The sequence below is a fragment of the Lasioglossum baleicum genome, chromosome 5, assembly GCF_051020765.1.
Source record: "Lasioglossum baleicum chromosome 5, iyLasBale1, whole genome shotgun sequence".
Classification (NCBI taxonomy): Eukaryota; Metazoa; Arthropoda; class Insecta; order Hymenoptera; family Halictidae; genus Lasioglossum; species Lasioglossum baleicum.
The window spans coordinates 5,938,680-5,959,944 of NC_134933.1; the positions used below are offsets into that span (position 1 = coordinate 5,938,680).

Sequence of the window (21,265 nt, forward strand, 5' to 3'; positions counted from 1 at the left end):
AAATTTCAAACTGGAAACACTCGAAAGATTATATTTTATATTTTATCCAAGAAACTACCAAGCGGATCTTTCTGAAACTTTCACGATATTTTTCCGCATATTCGAGAAATAAGTGTGAATTTTTTTGTCGATGAATATTCAGTAGAAAGTGGAAATAAATATAAATAAAGAATTGTATAGGGCCTAATCGCCAGAGTTACAGTTTGACAAGAATTTTGTATTTTAATTCTTTATTGAAATAGAAAAGGAAGTATGTATATGATTTTCGTCATTTTTATATACTTAAATTATGTACAATATATTGTTAATGAATTAAAAAACTTGAAAGCATTATAAAATTTGACATCTTACGATTTTATTCGTTATTATTGTCGTACGCAATTTTTGATTTTGATGAACGAAAATGTCTGAAATTCTTCGACGACAGTTGGTTATTATTTCGCTATGTGCTTCTTGAAAAAAAGGAACAGATCGATTTTTTGAAGTTAGCAAATTGTGTCCTTTAATTGGCAACTGAAATTCGAATTTCACACGGCAGATTTCAAGAATATCACAGAAATGACTCCAGTAAAATGCTAAGACAAACCAAATAGGTTAATGTCTGTAAAATAATGAACTTCCGTAATCTCGACGTATTGTTTGGTCGATATGAAAGCGTTCAGCGCAGGATAACGTTTAACCACGTCGGCAGAAGCACAAGAGAGAATTTTGTAACACGATTGAACAAGTGCTTTCGACTGATAACATAGAATTGTGCAATCACTTTAGTTAATCATAATTAATACATCATGCCACCGAAACGGAAAAAAGATGTCAAGAAGATGGACATCGAACCTTTGCCAACGTAAGTCCTGTACTATATCATATATGCCATTCAAAAGAAAAGGCATAAAGCGGTCGTCATAATATTGGGTTTGCAAGAAAGTAATTTCGGTGTTTTAAGGTGAAATAAAACCGAATTTTTTTATTCAAGTAATGAACTTTAATCAATAAATTTTGTTCGATGATCTTTTGCCATCTGGCAAAATTCTGGTCTTATCGGCAAAAAACTGATCTATATAAGTGCAATTTCAGGTTATCATCATCAGTGAATGTTTTACCATTGTGTTTTTCCACACACATCTTTGATAACACGTAAAAAATTATTGGAGCTTGGTTGGGAAGCGATGTCACATCCACCATACAGCCCAGACATTGGAGCTTACAAAACTCTTTGAATGGTAAAACATTCGCTAATGATGATGACCTGAAATCTACGGCCACTGTTAACGAATCTCGAATCTTTTCTTTCGAAAAACAGACCATAATTAATCTATTAATTATATAATATTAATGATTAACATTGTTTCCCTACGCGAGGACAAAGTATCTAAATAATTCTTTAAAAATTAATTCCGTGATCTTCATTGGGCAGATATATTCGATTTATAAAGTTAATTGTAATTGTAACCGAGTAAATTAAAACTAGGATTGCTGTAATAATCATTATATTTATATAATATATAATCCGGGCGCATATATACATATAATGCATCTTCAAATGTATGAATCATAAAAATTAACAATTGTTCTGAAATTATTATTCGTTTTCGATGGGGAAAGAATCGAGCCGGACATTCCGGAAGTGATAGAATCGGAAGAGCCACCTAAACCATTGGTGTCGATGGTGACCGGGGAGCCATTTGGGCCCCGAGTCCAAGAGATTGCTGAGAAAATGGAAGACGAAAGCTCGGATGATGAGCCCGAGTCCGAAAGTGACGAGGAAATGAAACGTTTGGCGGAAGATGTATCGGAAGTGCCTTCGGAATTCTGGCATATACAGAAGCTTATCAGATACATGAAAGCAGGCAACCAGACCGCCACTTTGGTAGCGCTTTGCCTCCTGAAGGACTACGATCTGAGCAGCAGGGTAATGCTCCCATGAAAGTTACATTTCCCTTAGAACCGGAATGTGAAAATTCGCAAATAATTGATTGAAAATATGGAAAAATATTAAAAGGATTATGTTCGAAAATAGATCATTCAAAGAGCCATCCAAGAAATGGGGGGCTTGGAGATCTTAGTGAACCTCCTCGAAACCACGGATTTAAAATGTCAGAGCGGTTCTTTGTCGGTTTTGTTGCAAGTTGCAAGATCCTCGGAGATGAGACGGTGCCTGATCGATCTCGGCATCGTGACACCATTGATCCAAATGCTGAAACATCCGGCTAGAGACATTCAAGTTAGTTTCCTCTTACGATCGACTGATCTAACAATGTTTCTTTCGATTCGATCCAAAGAAAGTAAAAGAGTTTTGTTGCCACGAAGGTCCTGGCTGCAGAGACCATGGCGATTATCGCACAAATAAGGAAAGCTCGGAAGCAAATACGTCTTCGAGGCGGTATACCTCTCATCGTAAGCGCTTCCACGAACTAACCCTTGATTCTTTGATGTTGAATATGGAGAATGAAAGTTTATGCAACGGTATTTTTCTAGTTGGACGTAATGGACGTACCTGACTGGATTCTCCGGCAGCCTTTCGACACTGCGAACGAAACGAACAAGGAGATGCTGTCGGTCGCCATAGCTTGCGCGAAGGTGTTGGATTCTCTGAGCAGCAGCCCTAAAGTGAAAGAGGAGCTTCGCAAGTACGGTGCTGTTAAAATTATGGAGCGTTTTTTGAAATCGAAACACACCTCGTTGGTGATACCGATGATGGGTACCGTCCAACAGTGTGCGACCATGGTAAGTGGTCACCTTTTTGAAAGGATGTATACATATAGCCACCGACTAGGTATAAGGATAGACCTATCATCCTTATCATTGCCATTTTCATTCCACGCGATTTAGACGAGTTTATGCCAGAGAGAATCTTCGTGCCACAAATAAATAAATAAGTCTATTTCTGTTCTGAATCGTTGTTTCGCGTGCTGGATCGCTTCGTTTGCATGCAAATAGGCGAAATGAAAATGGTAATGGGGTTACATGACGCCACAAAAATCGACCGCGAAAATACGTTGGATCTTCTCTCAAAGAAAAATAAACAATTCGCAGCCAGTTTTCCGAGAGGCGTTCGAAGATACGAACGTCATATACTCGGTGGTACATCACTTGAAGAGCGGGGATATCAAATTGAAAGAGAACTGCGCTCTAGCGATATTCAACTGCGGCCCGAACAAAGTTGCGAGAAACATAGTTCGGGAGACAAACGGTCTGGACATGCTCTGCAAATTGGTGCAGAACAAAGATGTTCAGGAGAACAAGAGCCTGTTGGCAGCGGTGACCGGTGGAATTTGGAAATGCGCGATAAGCCCTGAGAATGTAGCGAGGTTTAATCAGAATGGTTTGGTGGCTTCTTTAGTGATTTTTCTAGAAGAATACGAGGACGAGGACGTGCAAGTCAACGTCGTAGGAGCCCTGGCGGAATGTTGCAAGGACCCTGCCAACAGGACTATCCTCAGAGTGAACGACGGCCTACCGAAACTTGTAACGAAACACAGTAATTAAGCGACCTGTGTCATAGTATAGGTATCCCCCGTGTAATACAGTAGTCTGTATTAAAAGTATTTGTAAAGTTCTTCCTTACACTGCACGTTTTTTTTCAGTGAAAGGTTCTGCATTTAGAAAGTAGAGTTCCAATTGTTTAGCCTAGTTTATCCGCGTTGCACGGGGGAAACCTGTATACCAAATAATTCTTAAAATTGATTAACGCGCAGATCAGACTGTTAACGTCGACGCACGAACCTTTACTGGAGAATGTACCGTTGGTATTAAGGGAATGCGCGCAAAACGAAGAATGCATGGACATCATCAACGACCCTCCACACGCCTTGGATGGCGTGCGACTAATCTGGTCATTGCTGAAACATCCCAGTGACAAGATCAAAATAAACGCTTGTCTCGCGTTGGTCCCCTGCATCAAATATGCGAAAGATTCGCCGGAAATGGTGCGGGCATTCGTGGGCGGACTAGAACTTACGGTCAGCCTCCTAAAAAGTAAAGATACCGAAGTTCTGAGCGCAGTTTGCGCTACTATCGCCGAGATCGCGACCGATCCAGAAAATTTGGGCATCCTAAGCGATCACGGTGTGGTGGAGGAACTGGCGAAGCTCGTGACAACGGTAATTCTTTCATTTTTCTGCAGCACGATTAACGCAAAGAATAACACTGTATCGCGATAAATGTTACAATCCAGGAAGATGAAGGTCTGCGTGCGAATTTGACTTTAGCTATAGCTTACTGCAGCGAATGGGAAGAAAATAGTTATAAGTTTGGTCAATTGGACGCAGTTGCACCGCTTGTTAAATATATGAGCAGCAGTAATACTGATGTTCTGAGAGGTGTTTGCATAGCGGCGTATCATTTGAGCAAAGAACCCTCGAATTGCATTACTATGCATACGTGTGGCGTGGTCAAGGTACCGATGAAGCTTACAATGAAACTATCACAGCGAAAACCCCTCACAAATGTGTTAATTTTTTACGTTTTGCAGCATATATTGCGCTTGGTTGGATCCGATGATGCAGAAGTGCAAATTGCTGCTGCATCTACAATTCGAAATATTAGGAAGCTCGCACTGACAGCGGAAAAATTGCACCTTAAAGAAATGTATGTAACAAGATTATTATCGATCGATACTTTGCCTGCATTTATATGAATGCACAGTAGGGTGGCTCTTATTTACTCTTGTCAAAATTTCTTTTACGGCACCGACCAGATGAGTTGTTCCAAATAATTAAAAAAAAATCTTTGCGAAGTTTGAGCTTTTTGTTTTTCTCAAAACTAGATTAATTACATATTTTAATGTTTAATCGTCTTAGAGCACGTTTTTCCGTTATCTCTGGGCACTCAAACTTTGCACAGATTTTTTTTTAATTATTTGGAACAATTCAATAGTCGAAAATAAGAGCCACCCTATTGCACAGTGTACTATACATAGAATGTGGGCTTAATTCGGGGCGTTTTGTTATTTGTAGAAATACATTGGAGGACACCGATTATCGTCTGTAATGCAAGGACAAGATTTAAAAATGAAGACAACTGGATAACGGTTTAAAAGTAAATGTATAAAAATAGATGTATTGGAGGATTCTTAATAAATAGTAGGATATACAAGAAGCTGTCTCGGTCACTGAAAAGTGTAAAGTGTATAAACATGCCGCGTAATTTGATACGGGGTCGGGTATATCGGTGTGAACCACTACTAATCCAATTACAAAACTTCTTTATTTTTAATTATTTTTTTATGGGACTTTCTCCAACTTGAGACCTGGGCAATCGGTATTATCCTCTATTTGTAAGAACTTCTAGTATCTTATAAATAGAGGGTAATATCGAGCTAATAGTTGCACATTTACATTTTCCGATAATATTTGCGTATTGTAGATTGTAGAAAATTGTTAGATATAAGAACAAAACGTATTGAAAGATTTTCGATAAAGATCTTGCAAATTAATATCTATGATTATCTCAAACCTATTCCCTTCCATATCATTTTGCAATGTCGACGACTCGTCAGTCATTTGTACAGTCATTTGTATTTTACACAGCGTATACATTTTACCAGATTTGATCGATCTCGTGGATCTGGTTCCAACATTTATCGTTCTTCAGCGTAGAGGGCGTAAGAAATCGAGTGAGATGTCGGTATTTCAGATCGCGAGACCCGAAACCCCTTATGGTGAAGTAGGTCCATGATGGTGAATATGGCGATTGGTCTATTCCTAATATTCCTATACCTCGTCTATGGTATAATCCCTTGGCGTGATACTATGATAGTATCATAGTATGTACGGCTAGGTTAGAACAGGTTAGAACAACAATAATCACTCGTTCTCAACTAATAACCTAATATAACACTTATTAATGCACAATAACGATAAAGTCATTCTAACATCGAGAACTTATGTATATAAATAATTCACATTATTTTCCTTTTTATTTGTCACACCAGTAAAACTATCATCAATCAAAATACACGAATATGTATTGAATATTATATATAGTCTAAAATGGAACTCTGATTTTGATTGGTGGCTGTCGGTATAGCAAAGTGGGGCAAACTAACTATGCATGCATTGTACAACACATTTTAACTCTTTGTATATGCACATTATAAACGGTTCAATTAACCAGAAAACATTCTTAGCAATCCTATATAAAAAAATATATTTAAAAAGTAACACTTATCTTTCATCTTCCCAAAGAATGAAAGGGGATAATGGAATTTCCGTAGATTTTTATAGCTGAATTTTTTCGCACATCTTATCATTCCGATCGAGATCCACTTTGATCTTTGATTGATTCGATTATAAATATATAACATATTATAAGACATAATTTAGGCACAATATGGTCGAGTATTACCGTGTTTCGTAATCTATATATGTATAAGTATACGCGTTATCGTCAATTACCTTACCTAAGACTCTTATGATCAGTAGTAGAAGTTTATAAATTGCCGCTGGTATTAGAAAATTTTCCAGTGCACGATTCGACCATACAAGCTATTGCGCTCTTTTCGCCGTTCCATACAAATGTTTACATCAACAGGTAAAATATTTAAACAGCCACTATTTCAACGGGGAAAATTATTTTGCGGGATACGCATTCGCACCGGATACGGATAATTAAATTTTTGTTCGCCTAACGCGTACCATTATTGATCGAATGATGTTTTTCGAATAAGTATAAATCCGCGACGAACGTATATTTATTTACGCATCGGTCATATAACGTATCGCGTCTTTTTTATTTTCCGTACCGTAAATTCATTGTTGTAATAGAATAACAATTCGATAAATCACTATTTACAAATCATTTATGACCGAAGCAAAAGTGAAATTCAACCGGATCTCGTGTAAATATTACGTAGCTACAATTAATGCGAAATCCACGTGACTGTCGCTAAAGTTTACGTTGCGGTTTATATACCGTTCTGCTATAGTAAGTAAAATTTGCATAAATGTTTTTCAATCGGAAAATCAGTTTTTCCTCACAATACACGTACTCCAGGCTTGTTTAAGTGTTCCGCGACTATATCTATATTGTAACGTAATTAACTATAGAAATTTTCGATATACCCTGAATGTAAATTTAAGAGTTTTGTGCCATTATCTATTACAATTCATAGGATTAATGTATAAAATTATTTTTTACAGGTGATAAAAAAGAAGCTGGCCCACAAAATGGCACAGTTCCATTAAAGGAAGAATTCAATCCCTCTGGTTAGAATTCTTCTATGTTTTTGCGGAAAAGTTTATTCAGATTATCGTTCTATGTTTCAACTATTAGATCAATATTTTATAGAACACCAACATATTCGATATAACCCTTTGAAGGGAGAATGGGTACTAGTGTCGCCGCACCGTATGAAAAGACCATGGGGAGGGCAAATCGAGTTAAATACAGAGGAAGACCTCCCAGATTATGACCCTAATAATCCTCTTTGTCCAGGCAATATCAGAGCTAGTGGACAGGTGATATCTTTGTAAAGTTCTACTGTACTCTGTAATTCTTTTGAACATATTCGACACGAATCTCTTTTTGTTCTAGATAACTCCAATTTATGAGAACACATATTCGTTCGTCAATGATTTTCCTGCACTACTGGAAACAGTTCCTAGCCCGACAGGATCGGAGGACGAATTGTTCCAAATGGACTCTGCCAGGGGCACATGCAAAGTAATGTGCTTCCATCCGAAATCAAATGTAACAATAGCTCTTATGCAAGTGTTTGAGATCAAAGAAGTGGTGAAACGGTACGTTCATAGCAAACGTATTTCCTCATAATCTCAGTTCTTGGTCAACAAGTACTGTTCTATACCAGGTGGATTTTTGAAATGCTTGAACTGGGAGAGAAATGGACTTGGGTACAAATATTTGAGAACCGTGGTGCTTTGATGGGGTGCAGCAACGCACATCCTCATTGCCAAATTTGGGCCAGCTCTTTTTTACCAAACGAAGCTAAAATCAAAGATAAATATCTTACTGATTATTATAATCGCAATAAGAAACCACTTCTCATTGATTATGTGCAGAAGGAACTCCTTAAAAAGGTAACAAAAGATTACGTACACGCATTATGTAATAGAATAGACTATAGACAGTAGATAGGTATATGATTGATAACTCACGTTTCAGGAGCGAATTGTACTGGAAAATCGAGATTGGGTAGTTTTAGTACCGTTTTGGGCAATATGGCCGTACGAAACGATGGTACTGCCCAAAAAGCAGATTTCCAGGATGCAGGATTTAACAGAAAGTCAGCAGGAAACACTGGCAGTTGTTATGAAAAGATTATGTACAAAATATGATAATTTATTCAATTGCTCTTTTCCTTACTCTATGGGCTGGCATGGTACAATAGAATATTTTTTATTCGATATATATCTGATCATTGATAAAAGAGACTTGTAAATGATAAATCTGTTTTGTTTAAAGGTGCACCGACCGGTCCATACATGAGACAAGACTATCCTTACTGGACGTTTCACGGAATCTACTTACCTCCTTTATTACGATCTGCAACTATAAAGAAACACATGGTCGGTTATGAGCTTCTCGCACAGGCACAAAGAGACTTAACACCAGAGCAGGCAGCAGAGAAATTAAGAAGTTTACCCGACGTCCATTATAAATATCCAGAAAGAAGTTTAAGTAGTTGCGAAATAGAAAAATATACTAATTGAATTAATTTAATTTATATACGATAATACATTTTTGTAGATGTATATGTCCCTTATATGTACATTATTTACAAAATCGCATACTGCTGAATTATCCACACACGATCTTTATGAATAAAAAGCATAATAAACACACATAAACGTATTTTGAATTTCACGTGCTCAGTATACGGGGAATGTCTGATCGATTTTTTTGCTCCAAGCGTGAATTCCTCCAATGATGTCCTTTATCTCGAAATCAGTTTCATCGAATATTTTCTGCAGATGCTTCACTGCTTTTTGTGAATCATTGCCTCTTCTGCACATCACGTATACTAAAGCAATATTAAACTATGAGTTGCATCACTTCAGCAAAAAAATTCAAATGCACGTTCAAATTCTTACCTCCAAGTTTATCATGCTCTTCTTTTATCTCTTCCATTTTATTTTTGATCAATGATATCGTTTCAGTGCTTCCAATTTTATGTAGCGGCACATTTACGGAATTCTTTAGATGACAAATTTCGAATTCCTCGGGTGAACGCACATCGATCAACATGTGAGGCTTTGTTCCTAACTCCAGTGCTGTGTTATACTCCTCCACGCTAATTCTTTCATCCTTTTGCAAAATATTTAAGTTTGGATCCTTGTCGTTCGCTTTCGCGCCACAAAACTGTTCGTAATCGATTAATATCTGTACGGACGGGCAATCTCCACACACGAGACAATTCGCTCTTTTTGGACGCAAGCTGATATTGCGAAACTTCATTTCTAGACCGTCGAACAGAAGTAACTGGCCAGATAAAACACAAGGCAGTTTAAGTACAATCTTTAGTGCCTCTAACGCTTGGAGAACGCCAATTGTTCCGACAGCTGTAGTAAAATAAAACAATGAGTAAATATTCTAAAAATTAAAAAAGAACAACACTTATTACCTGGACCAAAGACTCCACCATCTCCACAATTTGTTACAGTTTCCGGTGGAGGTGGTTTAGGGAATATGCATCTGTAGCAAGGACCTTTGTAATTGAATACTGATAAGTGTCCTTCGAATCTTAATGCTGACCCAGAAACTAAGGGCTTCTTACTCAAGACGCACGCATCATTTAGTAAATAACGTGTAGCAACATTGTCTGTCGCATCTAACACTACATCATAGTTTTCTATTATTTCCATTGCATTGTTACTATCTAATTGGACCTTGTATGGAGTAACTTTAATGTTACTGTTCATACTGCAGGGAATACATAAGTAAAGAATAGTGAATGCATACATTAATTATGTAGTACAATGTTTATGGGTCCAAGATACAAAAGAAGTGCCATAGGACAAAGTACCTTGGTGTTTTTTTTGTAGAGAGTAAAGAAATGTACCAACCGATGCAGACATGGTACAGAAATAGTGCAATTGCATTTTTCACATGCAGTATTCTACACCATTTTGTCCTATGACTCTCTTTTATCATTTTAAAGATACAACTTGTGCCAATTGCATGGAATACCCTGTATACATTGCTTCCTATTAATATGTAAGTACCGATTCAGGTGTTCCGCAGCAGCATCTACTTTGGCTGTCCCTATACTTGCTTCCGTATATAACAGCTGTCTATGAAGATTGTTAATCTCAACATCATCATAGTCAACGATACCAATATGCCCTATACCAGCCGATGCCAAATATAAAGCAGCGGGGCATCCAAGACCACCTGCTCCGACAATCAATATGGAACTATTTTTCAATTTGATTTGGCCTGGAATTTCACGATGAAATTAGTATTTCATTTTCAAAAATTCATTGTAATAAAAGCTTCTAATATTTAATACACCTTCGATGCCTATTTCTGTTAAAAAAATCTGCCTGCTGTATCTCGATATTTCGTCATTACTTAAACCATAGTCTTGCAAGATTTGTTTTTCCCGCCTCAGGGTGGTCAATTGAGCTTCTTTCGCACGTAACATCTTACGCAGTTCCATAATTTCATCGATTAATTCCTCTTCATTCATATTTTTTGAGTGAATCTTTTCAAATCAATTATTAATCTGCCTTTCGGATATGTTGATAGATGTATCGTTCTCGAAATGTTCGACTAAAAGCGAAACTGGAAATTCGGTTAGGTTATATCGACATCTATTTGGAAGATGAAACAGCACCGTTAAAATGTTGCAATCATGAGATTAATTATTATAGGAGGCGTGGTGCGATAAGCACACTCGATTAATGATCCAATGAGCAAAGCAAGTAGAATTGTTTCATAACCTCCACTGGATTAAAATGGTCTCAGTGGTTGAAGTGGTCTCACGTATAAAGCATGGATAACACTAATCGCGTTCTATGTTAGTGCGCGTATAAATTGTCAATTAAATCGTCATTGATAAGTTTTCATTATGTCGTCGTAGTACGTACAGTGAGTCAAAAAAGTATTCGTAGTCAATGCTTTTGCAACAATTTAAACTTAAAAAAACAACATATCACTACAATCTAGATTTTTGAATATTTTATCGATTATTTAAAAATAATTGAACATATCCATGAAACAATGAAAATTATATAGAATATAACAATATATTTGAATATATTCAACCATTTTGTAAAACAAAAGAGAAAAAAATATTTCTGACGCCTTATGTAATGAAGTTCATATTTCAAATTTTGAAAACAAACAAATTCCAGACGACCTAACCCCATTGGTATTGTTTACATTTGTTATCAATATATTTATATAGTTAACAATAACTATACTTATAAATAGCAGAGAGGATTTATAGTCATTACGCATGTGTTTTTGCCAGTTGTTGAGCATTTGATATCTGACTTTTTTATTTCTTGTGGCAATTATTCTTGATGCTTTTAACAATATAATTATATAATTACGACATGATAGAATATGTTGTAAATGAAATAAATACGGAATTAATGTTGCAGTTAGCCAAGATCAGATGTGTTATTATTGAAATTAACTACTCTGCAAATTCTTTTCACACTGACTATGTGTTGAAAATACGCTTATGAAAAAGTGACAAAAGAAATAGATACCGAGCTATCGTCACTAGCCAAGATCAGTGATCAGTGGATGTAATTCCATCCACTGATTGTGCCATCGCGTGATTTCGGCGAAGAAAGGAGAGAGAGCTGACACGATCGACGGGAGGCTAGATCTTCCGTAAATCATGATGCATACGTTTTCGATGATCCTCGCGAGGTCTGCACGTTTATTCGGACAGTGTCGTGCGCAATAAGTACAGTACAGTCCAACAGTCTCGGGCAAAGGTAGGAAGCTGATGATTAATGTCACGGTCAGCGAGGTTCTCACTCTTGACAAGTGTATACAGGAAAATCATGATTCTCTAAAGTGACAACGCGAGAACGTCGCTTGTGAAGAAGTTTTATCGTAACGAACGTCAAAATGGTGGAACCAATTTTTGACTATCAGTTTCGTTTGATACTCATCGGCGACAGTACAGTCGGGAAAAGTTCGTTGCTGAAGTATTTCACCGATGGGAAGTTCGCGGAGGTATGCAGCGACCCTAACCATCTCAACAACATGGAAAAATTGTTTCTAAATAAATAGGCAACTTGTCGCGTCTCGTCATCATAATGATTTTCCTCTCCTCAATTAGCTACACCCTAATTACAGCTGGTCTTTTTCTGTATCAAAAAGCTTTCGTTTCCCTAATCCAGTAACACAATTGGAGTATTTCCAATTTCTTAGCCTAATAATAGACTGTTATTCTTCGGAGAAATAGAAATACAACTAAAGTATTTTTACAGCTTATGCGAAATCTGAATAAACCGATTTTCCTTATTGTTTGTATTTGTTATGTAAACTGATGTTAGGTTAGTAAACAATTAAACGTGCCGTCATGCTCTAATCGATTTGATATATATTTTTCGAAGGAGAATTTCAATCTGAATTTAAAAGAGAATCGAAATTCTCTGAAGCTCTAACGCTTTTTCATTCGACCCATTATCTATATTTGATCGGTTATTATGAATATAATATATTTCGTATATGAATGAGTTTGCAAGAATTTGAATTTGCATGAAAATTAAACATATTCATAAGCAAGTCACTGAATTGATGATATAAATACTTTGTCTTGATAATGTATTGTATTTCAGCTTTCAGACCCAACGGTCGGAGTTGATTTTTTCGCCAGATTGATTAAAGTTAAAGATGGAACGAGGATAAAATTACAGTTATGGGATACAGGTGGCCAAGAAAGATTTAGGTGTGTAACTCCTTATGTACTATTATACAGAACTTGTCTTACTTGTTTAGCATATATCCTTTCTTCCTAATGTATAATAATAAAAAAAATACTTCCTTTATCTCAGGGCAATCACAAAATCTTACTATAGAAATTCTGTTGGAGCATTGCTTGTGTACGATGTTTGCAACAGAGTTAGTTTCGAACATATTCCTGAATGGATGGTGGAAGCTGAAACACACATAGAACCACACCGTCCTGTGTTTGCATTGGTTGGCTGCAAGTTAGACTTGATTACTAACGGAGGTAAGCGAGAGGTTTCAAGGGAAGAAGCTAGAGCCTTTGCAGACGAGTATGGTGTGCATCACATTGAAACCAGTGCGAAGACTGGAGTTAATGTCGAAGAAGCATTTCAAACAGTCACGCAGGAAGTTTATGACAGAATACAGAGTGGAGAGTACAACGTAGAAGATGGTTGGGATGGTATTAAAACAGGATTTGCCAGACCTGGTGGTTTAGATTTTAACTTAGTCGAAGCAGAACCAGCAAGAAGTTCTTGTTGTTAATTAACGTAAACTTTACTCAAAAGAATACGAGTTTTTGGAGTGCAGTAATAATATTACATTTATATGTGTTGCATAAAAGTTTGATCGCAATTCTTTAGATTATTTTATGAGTTTCAATCTGTCTCGATCAATTAAATTCTGTGTATATACTTATATTTAATTAATTATCGAACTATGTACCACTGCATTCTTATTCTAGAGAAAAGACTAATGATAAATATAAAGTGTGTATAAGTCTTTAGTAATCATTCTTGTACATAGCTTGTATAAACAAATCTCTATATACATATACATATATATATATATTATATACACAGAGAATTGAAACATTTAGGCGTTGAGCTAGGAATGTTTTTTATCTCATTTAAAAAGTAAAATATATAAGCATGAAAAGAGTTCATGTTCTAAATATATATAAATTTAATATACTGTTTTTGTGTATTTTCTCATCCAAATTTACTGTTCTTTTGAATAAAGGAAGTAACTGCCTACGCTCCTTGTCGAAATCGTTTTTCTAATGCGAGTTTGTTACAGAATATCTTGATAATACAAAATGTTAAGTAAGAATGAGTTAAACCTTCAAAAATGCAGTGAGCATACAAATGAAATTCACTGGTGATTATATGTATATTGTACATACATAAATTAGGAACGAAATGCTCGTATCAGATATGCTGGTCGATTTGCGTAATTTTAATAGTTATTTTTTGTTTTTAATGCCACAGTTTGTGATAATTAGACTGCGGGAGTTTTATGCATGGGTTAGCATATCTAATATTTAGTATCGTGAAAAGTTTAACGAATTAACTCTTTATTTTACTTGGAAATCCAATAGTATCTGAAATTGTTCTATAAAATAATTCATGTTTGCATAAACGTCTGCAGTCTAGTAATAATATTATACACACACACACAACAAGCCAAATTTACGTATTTCGTATTTAATTAAAAGTTAAAACAATAACAAAAATACTATGAAATGAACAATGATGTTTGCGTTTTGGCTTAAAAAGAAAAACGAGAGATTTATTCTGTATATACTACATCACATGTTTATGTGACAATCTTGTTGGAGAACCTTGTTATGGAATACCATATTAGTTAGCGCACCTTAATTTACATTAGTTACTACAGACTAATAAACTGCTTTATTATATTTTTATCATAAGATGTACATGTATAAGTGCCATGTTGTGTACAAGGCAAAAAAAGATTTTATATAAAAACGTATGTAGTATAATATTTTTAATATGACCATTTTTTACCGGGTTGTATGTTTTACACTTTTTCATAACTATCTTTAAAACAAGCAAAACATCAGATTTATCTGTCCTTAAAGCGATAATTTAAGAACACGAACCTTTGCATACTTTTAAGGTGAAAACAAGTTGATGAGGGTAAATCGAGATATATAAATATATTATCTATAGGACTTGCATAACTTACTGCGAGTTTAATTGACTAGGAAAATATTTATTTACAATACAGTAACATTATTATACACAGTGTATAATACTTTTGATGACGAAGGGTGCAGCGAATTATCGTTTTGTATAAATAGAACAAATGCAGCATGAATAGTGTTCATTTATGAAGTTTTATACTCATTAACTGTGGCATAAAGCAAAAATCTGTAGATATTTTTCATGAATTGCCAACTATAATTAATATACATACATATAGGTATACGGCATCAAATTTGTATAGTTCTCTATACACATCATCTGTCTTTTAGTCAATAAATAGAAATATAGGATACGTGTGCAGTGTTTTGAAAATACAGATTAATAAAAATGAATTTTGTAGCTACAAGAGATTGTAAATGTGTTATGTTAGTATTGTCCAAAGTTGTAATAAGTTCCTTTGTGTTTTTAGCTATTCTTCTGTAAATAGAAATCGTCAGGTTTACGTTGAAAATGTGAATTATTACAAATTTTCGAGCTATATTATTTAAACACACACGTACGACACACGCATACAAATACATATACACGTACATACATATACCGTCTACATACAATATATATATACTTTGTAATTGTGTTCTCTTGAAATGTAAAATTTGATGAACTTGGAGGTACATATATCTTCGTGCACTACACATTTATATATGATAATGTTGGAAAATAAACAGTATATCATAGAACTTTATTATTATTTTTTTCTATAATTTACTGTATGGCTTTATTGATATTAGTTTTTGCGATATAACACAAATAGGTTCGCCGTAATTCTGTACTTTTACATCAACGTGTTTAATTTATTATTAATTACTTTACCAACATAGTAAGCATTGTGTTCTATGTATTACATTATTTTGTGTTCCATAAGATTGTGATCTCAGCAGAGTAATTAAAATAATAACAAGATATAAAAATTTTATATCGAATATATATAGTAAGTGAAAATTATTTATTCACAAATTGTACAAATGGCAAAATTTAACTTGAACTATACAGAATGTTTCGGCAGGTATTCGCGTCTCGGACCTTGACTCGAAAGAACTGAAAAATTGCAAAATATTAATATTGGCAGTTAAAAAAATAATAAATATAGTAGAATCTATATATATGTCTTCAATTTTTTTTTAAGAATTATTGAAAGATAAAAAATATATAATTTATATAAAAGGTATTTAATTTGTGTAATCGATACTATAAATATATTGATATTGTTTTATAGTTTTGAATTGTTAAATTATATACAAGTTTACGTTACAGAGATGGTAAACGTTCTATAATCACCTAGTATTAGATATAATATATTATATGAACTAAAGATTATTACAGTATAATTTAATAATTCACACGGATTCTCGTTAATGAAAATTATTTATAATGAGATACTTACAAATACTTTTTCTATTAATATTTTTACTATTCATTCAAGTTTCATTTGAAGTAACATTAAAATGTATTCATTCTTTTACTTGCTATTAGAATTTCAATTTACAAATCAATAAAATATCTTTACTGTATATACAATTACAATTCAATGAACTATTCACAAAGGTAGGTTTAAATGTAACGAGAAAAATTATAGTAATAATATCTTTATATTTCGCAAAGTTAAATATATATATATTAATTTTAATAGTTTTAGCTCACTATTTTGGAAGGAAAATCTAAGTAGCTTAACTATATAGTGACTAGAAATGTTACTATTTCTTTCTCTTGCTGTCAGTATAATATTTCTTATTTTGGCAAGAATATGCGATGTAAATGTACGAAATTGTGGACAGCTTCTCTTAGAAACACTATATTTATATATTATTTTTATTCATTATTTGTTTTATTATAATTATAAATTATAAATATATATACAGGGTGAGTCCAAAGAAACAGGACACCTAAATATCTCCGTTACTTTTCGTTGTACAAAAAAACTTCTTAGCACAAAGTTACACTGTTTAAAGGGCCACATGTAACGGTGTAAGCCCTTCATAACATGTGGCCCTTCAAACAGTGTAACTTTGTCCTAAGAAGTTTTTTTGTACAACGAAAAGTAACAGAGATATTTAGGTGTTCTGTTTCTTCGGACTCACCCCCTGTATATATATATATATATATATATATATATAATTATATATATTTATATAAAGTAATACTTCTTTCTCAATAATACTTTTTAAAATTATCTAACTGTACAGTATCTTATAAGCAATTTAGCTTAGATATTTTATATTTACAAAACAATTCAGTGTCTAAACTATATACATACATGCTAGTTTTAAAGGGAAAGGAGAAATTAAGCTTGTAGCATTGCAAAAAACAGGAAATTGATATGAAATAACAGGACACTGACTTTATATATACTGAGTCAGAAAGTTAACAAATGACAGACATGATAAGATGATTAGATTTGAAAGTTCAAGAGCATTTTATGTTAAAGAAGGTCTATTAAAATTTTTTGGAGTAGAATATTCGAGGGTTGGTGTAATGTTAGATAGGAATGAAAGTTTTTGTAAATGAGTACAAACGTATTTCAGGCGTTTTCTTTTGAGAAATCGACCATAGTGTTACTTGCTGATTTGAGAAAGAATTTGTAGATCAAGTTTTCGCAGCGTAGGAGGATACACGAAGGAAGGATAACGTTAGATTTTTATGAATAGCAACATAGGCACGGAGATATGTCTACCTTAAATACCTAAAATTCAGTCTACCCTATTATTCACTGCAAACATGCTGGTGGAGTTTAAATCTTCCGTTTCCTCGTATTAAGTTGAATTCCGATGTGTCTGCAACACAAAACACAACAAAACCACATAAAGACAAATCCGAAATATTTTTGTAAATGATAGATACCAACCAATATTGAATTTTTCTGAAGTGTCTCATCATGGAATGTCTTTTCAATGATCTATGAATACAAGATCTGTCTTATTTAAAGGCAACTGAAGAAAAGACTTGTTCCTTGATGGTAATTTTTACTTTCATAAGATTTGTTGCACATGCGAGGATTTTGCATTTACGTAATAAGTGAGGTACTAACATTTCATAGAATCACTTATTATTGTTTTACTGCTCCAGTGACTCGCATCCAAACAAAACGTATTCTTCTCTTGATAACCAAAATGGATTACCTTCTAGGTATTCAGGAGGAGTTTTACCTAAATAATTATACGAGTGTATAGAAAATTAAACATTTCATAAATTCATTGGAAACATTATCGTACGTGCTTACCAGGATGTACAGCTAAAGGCACATAAGTGGAACCCATAGCAACATGCCAACTATGTGTACCAGGACAATTTCTAACTTCTAGAATTTTACTATGTTCAGACAACAATTCTTGTAAATCTTTAGTTAATCTTAACTCGAAACCTGAAAGGTCAGTGTTGCCTCCGGTAAGCAAGATGTTCGAGAGGCAATCGTACATTAGATCCTCTGATAAACCAGATGTAACATCTTTTATTACTTGTGGTAAGCCAAGATTAATATACATCATTTCAGGAGCAATATATAATTCCGAATCGAAGGACACTCTCTGGAAATTATAATAATAATACAGTAAAATATTGTTTTTAAACGCTTTTGAAAATTAGCAAATATAATGTAATAGCGAAATTTACTACAGGTGTGCGAGAATCAGAAAATATTGTTGCCTAATATTATCCCCGATCATATTAGGTTGTCGATCTCCTATATATTTAGAATTTACATACCCAGTGTTGCTTGTAAGCAGCAGCAAAGCTATCAACCCTAAGATTAATGTGTTCCTTGGATTTTTGTCCTACTCGTTTTTCTTCATTTTTGATATTATAGCTTAGTCTACATTTTTCTTTAACAGTTAGGGTATCCAGATATGATATAGGAATTTGATGATACTCCTTTGGTTGCCAATGCATAGCTTGTTTCAAGTGATAAGCTACATGCCAACCACCCACAGGCAATAATCTCCAACGTTCTGGTACAACACGGCCACCAATCACAACTGCTACCGTTGTACTAAGAGCTCCGCTATCAACAATAACACAAGTTTCCACACCCAACATTGCACACGCCGCTAAGGGTTTAGGTACCAAACACACTCTGCAAAGTTCATAATAATATCTTTACAGTATAGACAGATTTTAGGACAGTGTAATTCTTCAAAATTTTATTTCCATTTGATTATACCTTGCTACTTTAACTTCTTGGAACAAATAGTGCAGCAACTGTTTTCTGAGCATTGGATGCATCGCTAACGGTTCGCAAAACATAAGCACTGCATTAGGTTTTCTTAGTGTTGAAGTTAAATGCATTTGCTGAAACAAGTGGTCGACAAATGTTTTGAGAACCATGAAAGATCCATCGCTCAATGCTTCTGCCGGACTAACAACATCGACATTTGGAATTCCAAGAACTTCAACAGTGTCGGTACAATACCCATTTATAAGTTTCTCGTATGTTGGATTTGGCCTTGTATAACATGTCGGATCGTGCTGATGCGTGGTTAATCTTTTCTTTTCTCTATATAGTTTAACCGGGTTACAGAAAATACAAAATGGACCGCTGGGCCTTGGAACTCTGGTTTCCAACTGTGACAACTTCAACAATTTCAGTTTCTTCGCCAACGACTTTCCATCGCACTTTGGGCGTGTACTGCTACTCGGAACATTTTGTGTCTGAGTTTGCTCCATGTGTGTTTCGTTATTGTATTTAGGTATGCCAAACATTGACAAGTGTCTTCTTAAGCCAAAATTCGGTGTGATAACCCATGTGTATTTGTTTCCAATTTCGATTACTACTTTAGCGCTGGTACCTTCAACACAATTTCTCTGACACGTGTAACCACTGCAGTGGTAACATTTCGGAAATGGTACATTTTCTCCTAAAGTGAGTACCATATGTAGCCTGTAACACATCGCTTTGAAACTAACGCTAAGTAGTTGCAAACACTTTATGTCTGGAAACCTAAAGTGTACTTTTGAAATCAATTCTTGCCATTTCATTTTCCTATAAAAAAAACGGGATAATTAGTAGCCAGTAAGGTAAAACAGTACACTTTAACAATACATATAGATTGATAAAGGAAGATGATAGAAGATGGTCAAAATTTAGATAGTATTGACTTTCAGTTACAAAATAGCATTTGAATGTTATTTAAAAACCTATCTGTTTAAGTTTCGTGTACGTATTGTCGGTGAGGTGCAAGAACTGTCACTTTTCGGTAGTTTTTGTTCGAGTTTGGCGACAATCGGCAAGGTAATCGACTTAATTTGTATACCTCGCTGTGTCGAAAGTTTGTTGAACTCATTGTGATTGTCGCATGGACCATCGTATCCTTTCTTCCCTATGTCAAATTCATGAACAAATAGTTCGTTAGGTCGTTGCCCTAACAAACGTTGGTGCAATCCTATCTTTTCAATTTCAAATTTCCTACTCCTTATTCCTTCCGAAACCGATGGCCCACCAAAGTATAAATAGGGCTGCGCTGTTCTGGTTTTCATCCTCGGTTCTGATTCGCAGTAATGCTCTTAGCATCAGCTCTCTTTATCATTACATCTTGTCACTGTTCACGCGTTTTGTTCTAGCATCAAGCTTTCGATTGCTAAACTCTCGATCAACTGATCACCTTGTTCTCATTTCTATTCTCCACTTTCTTTGTAGTTTCCATTTCCCTCAATCTTGTATATTTTCCGTTTTATTATATTATATTTTTGTTGCACTCTAATCTCTATTCTCTATCTTCACTTCTCTTTGCCTCTTCATACTTTCGAACCTCGTCTCACTCATCTTTAGTTGTAACAAATGTTTTCCCTTTATATGCTTACCGGGTGAATAATTATACATCTGCAATTTCTTGGGATCTATAGAATGGCACTTTATTAATATTTTGGGTGTCAGAGCTGTCCAGCTTTTGACCATTTTCTACCAATGAATAAATATGACATTTAGAGAAACTGACAATTACGAAATTTGTAAAAATTCAATGGAAATTTTGATTTTCTCATTGAAAACTTGAAATGCCACAAGGTTACATTTATTTATCAATTAAGTTATTGAACTTTAAAGCGAGATTGACATAAACTTAACCTCAACCTTACCATAGGTAATCCGTATCCGACGTTTTCCTTAAGTATTTGCATGTGCTACCGAAAGCAATAATATCAGGTACGTCACAATATAACAAAATTTTTATCCAAATTTCTTCAGGGAAGACTGCTGGATCCATAATTATTAATATAAACGATACAAAAGGTACAATTAACAGTTACTAATACAAGATTGCAGACACTCCCCAGAAACGGTGAATACGCTAGTCAAGTTCAAGGTTACAATGGTGAAAATAGTGAATCAATATATTATCAACGGGCGATACCTCAATAAGAATTACTATGACGGTTATTATGTAATTAGTAAC

The 21,265-nt window shown here is 34.6% G+C and overlaps 5 protein-coding genes across 16 annotated transcripts; 3 read left to right on the forward strand and 2 right to left on the reverse strand.

Annotated features, from left to right (window-relative positions):
- Positions 1 to 180: 180 nt before the first annotated feature.
- On the forward strand, positions 181 to 5,398 carry Gudu (Armadillo repeat-containing protein gudu). Of its 2 annotated transcripts, XM_076423275.1 has the most exons (11): positions 181 to 250; positions 539 to 844; positions 1,603 to 1,909; positions 2,018 to 2,221; positions 2,308 to 2,394; positions 2,476 to 2,724; positions 3,034 to 3,465; positions 3,696 to 4,100; positions 4,175 to 4,396; positions 4,472 to 4,587; positions 4,956 to 5,398. In XM_076423275.1, exons 2-11 carry the CDS (start codon positions 789 to 791, stop codon positions 4,987 to 4,989), a joined length of 2,112 nt encoding a protein of 703 aa, XP_076279390.1. In that variant the 5' UTR covers positions 181 to 250; positions 539 to 788; the 3' UTR covers positions 4,990 to 5,398. The 2 variants fall into 2 exon arrangements, with proteins under 2 accessions (XP_076279390.1, XP_076279389.1); XM_076423274.1 differs by having other exon boundaries at positions 183 to 844.
- A 289-nt stretch (positions 5,399 to 5,687) lies between these two features.
- Positions 5,688 to 9,328, forward strand: Galt (Galactose-1-phosphate uridylyltransferase). Of its 6 annotated transcripts, none has more exons than XM_076423290.1 (7): positions 5,705 to 5,788; positions 7,140 to 7,205; positions 7,288 to 7,457; positions 7,534 to 7,739; positions 7,808 to 8,036; positions 8,122 to 8,338; positions 8,422 to 9,328. In XM_076423290.1, exons 3-7 carry the CDS (start codon positions 7,350 to 7,352, stop codon positions 8,667 to 8,669), a joined length of 1,008 nt encoding a protein of 335 aa, XP_076279405.1. In that variant the 5' UTR covers positions 5,705 to 5,788; positions 7,140 to 7,205; positions 7,288 to 7,349; the 3' UTR covers positions 8,670 to 9,328. The 6 variants fall into 6 exon arrangements, with proteins under 6 accessions (XP_076279402.1, XP_076279405.1, XP_076279400.1 ...); XM_076423285.1 differs by lacking the exon at positions 5,705 to 5,788 and adding an exon at positions 5,811 to 6,531; XM_076423289.1 differs by lacking the exon at positions 5,705 to 5,788 and adding an exon at positions 6,609 to 6,924.
- Positions 8,660 to 10,777, reverse strand: Uba4 (Ubiquitin-like activating enzyme 4). Its single transcript, XM_076423283.1, has 5 exons — positions 10,471 to 10,777; positions 10,182 to 10,395; positions 9,581 to 9,879; positions 9,051 to 9,518; positions 8,660 to 8,980 (listed from the first exon to the last, which is right to left on the reverse strand). Exons 1-5 carry the CDS (start codon positions 10,646 to 10,648, stop codon positions 8,829 to 8,831), a joined length of 1,311 nt encoding a protein of 436 aa, XP_076279398.1. The 5' UTR covers positions 10,649 to 10,777; the 3' UTR covers positions 8,660 to 8,828.
- Positions 10,778 to 10,901: 124 nt separating this feature from the next.
- On the forward strand, positions 10,902 to 14,330 carry LOC143208680 (ras-related protein Rab-39B-like). 4 transcript variants are annotated; one of them, XM_076423300.1, is made up of 5 exons: positions 11,100 to 11,332; positions 11,568 to 11,912; positions 11,975 to 12,156; positions 12,765 to 12,874; positions 12,981 to 14,330. In XM_076423300.1, exons 3-5 carry the CDS (start codon positions 12,049 to 12,051, stop codon positions 13,417 to 13,419), a joined length of 657 nt encoding a protein of 218 aa, XP_076279415.1. In that variant the 5' UTR covers positions 11,100 to 11,332; positions 11,568 to 11,912; positions 11,975 to 12,048; the 3' UTR covers positions 13,420 to 14,330. The 4 variants fall into 4 exon arrangements, with proteins under 4 accessions (XP_076279414.1, XP_076279413.1, XP_076279415.1 ...); XM_076423299.1 differs by lacking the exon at positions 11,100 to 11,332 and adding an exon at positions 10,902 to 11,040 and having other exon boundaries at positions 11,568 to 12,156; XM_076423298.1 differs by lacking the exon at positions 11,100 to 11,332 and adding an exon at positions 10,912 to 11,049 and having other exon boundaries at positions 11,568 to 12,156.
- Positions 14,331 to 15,445: 1,115 nt separating this feature from the next.
- LOC143208669 (actin-related protein 6-like) lies at positions 15,446 to 21,174 on the reverse strand. Of its 3 annotated transcripts, XR_013008953.1 has the most exons (7): positions 20,949 to 21,077; positions 20,129 to 20,772; positions 19,039 to 19,857; positions 18,585 to 18,951; positions 18,103 to 18,406; positions 17,728 to 18,028; positions 15,446 to 17,656 (listed from the first exon to the last, which is right to left on the reverse strand). XR_013008953.1 is itself a non-coding variant. In XM_076423276.1 (6 exons), exons 1-5 carry the CDS (start codon positions 21,074 to 21,076, stop codon positions 17,937 to 17,939), a joined length of 1,710 nt encoding a protein of 569 aa, XP_076279391.1. In that variant the 5' UTR covers positions 21,077 to 21,174; the 3' UTR covers positions 15,446 to 17,656; positions 17,911 to 17,936. The 3 variants fall into 3 exon arrangements, 1 of the variants encoding a protein (XP_076279391.1); XR_013008952.1 differs by lacking the exon at positions 20,129 to 20,772 and having other exon boundaries at positions 20,949 to 21,174; XM_076423276.1 differs by lacking the exon at positions 20,129 to 20,772 and having other exon boundaries at positions 17,911 to 18,028; positions 20,949 to 21,174.
- Between the last annotated feature and the right edge of the window lie 91 nt (positions 21,175 to 21,265).

Coding starts and splice junctions, on each gene's coding strand:
- Gudu (XM_076423275.1), top strand. CDS start 789: ATGCCACCGAAACGGAAAAAAGATGTCAAGAAGATGGACATCGAACCT. Junction 845..1,602: donor GACATCGAACCTTTGCCAAC/GTAAGTCCTGTA, acceptor CGATGGGGAAAG/AATCGAGCCGGACATTCCGG. Junction 2,395..2,475: donor GAGGCGGTATACCTCTCATC/GTAAGCGCTTCC, acceptor GTATTTTTCTAG/TTGGACGTAATGGACGTACC.
- Galt (XM_076423285.1), top strand. Junction 7,206..7,287: donor GGAAGAATTCAATCCCTCTG/GTTAGAATTCTT, acceptor AATATTTTATAG/AACACCAACATATTCGATAT. Junction 7,458..7,533: donor ATATCAGAGCTAGTGGACAG/GTGATATCTTTG, acceptor TTTTTGTTCTAG/ATAACTCCAATTTATGAGAA.
- Uba4 (XM_076423283.1), bottom strand. CDS start 10,648: ATGAATGAAGAGGAATTAATCGATGAAATTATGGAACTGCGTAAGATG. Junction 9,519..9,580: donor TGGTGGAGTCTTTGGTCCAG/GTAATAAGTGTT, acceptor ATTTTACTACAG/CTGTCGGAACAATTGGCGTT. Junction 8,981..9,050: donor AGAGCATGATAAACTTGGAG/GTAAGAATTTGA, acceptor ATATTGCTTTAG/TATACGTGATGTGCAGAAGA.
- LOC143208680 (XM_076423299.1), top strand. CDS start 12,049: ATGGTGGAACCAATTTTTGACTATCAGTTTCGTTTGATACTCATCGGC. Junction 12,157..12,764: donor CCGATGGGAAGTTCGCGGAG/GTATGCAGCGAC, acceptor ATTGTATTTCAG/CTTTCAGACCCAACGGTCGG. Junction 12,875..12,980: donor GGTGGCCAAGAAAGATTTAG/GTGTGTAACTCC, acceptor CCTTTATCTCAG/GGCAATCACAAAATCTTACT.
- LOC143208669 (XM_076423276.1), bottom strand. CDS start 21,076: ATGGATCCAGCAGTCTTCCCTGAAGAAATTTGGATAAAAATTTTGTTA. Junction 18,952..19,038: donor CAAGAAGTTAAAGTAGCAAG/GTATAATCAAAT, acceptor TGAACTTTGCAG/AGTGTGTTTGGTACCTAAAC. Junction 18,407..18,584: donor CTGCTTACAAGCAACACTGG/GTATGTAAATTC, acceptor TATAATTTCCAG/AGAGTGTCCTTCGATTCGGA.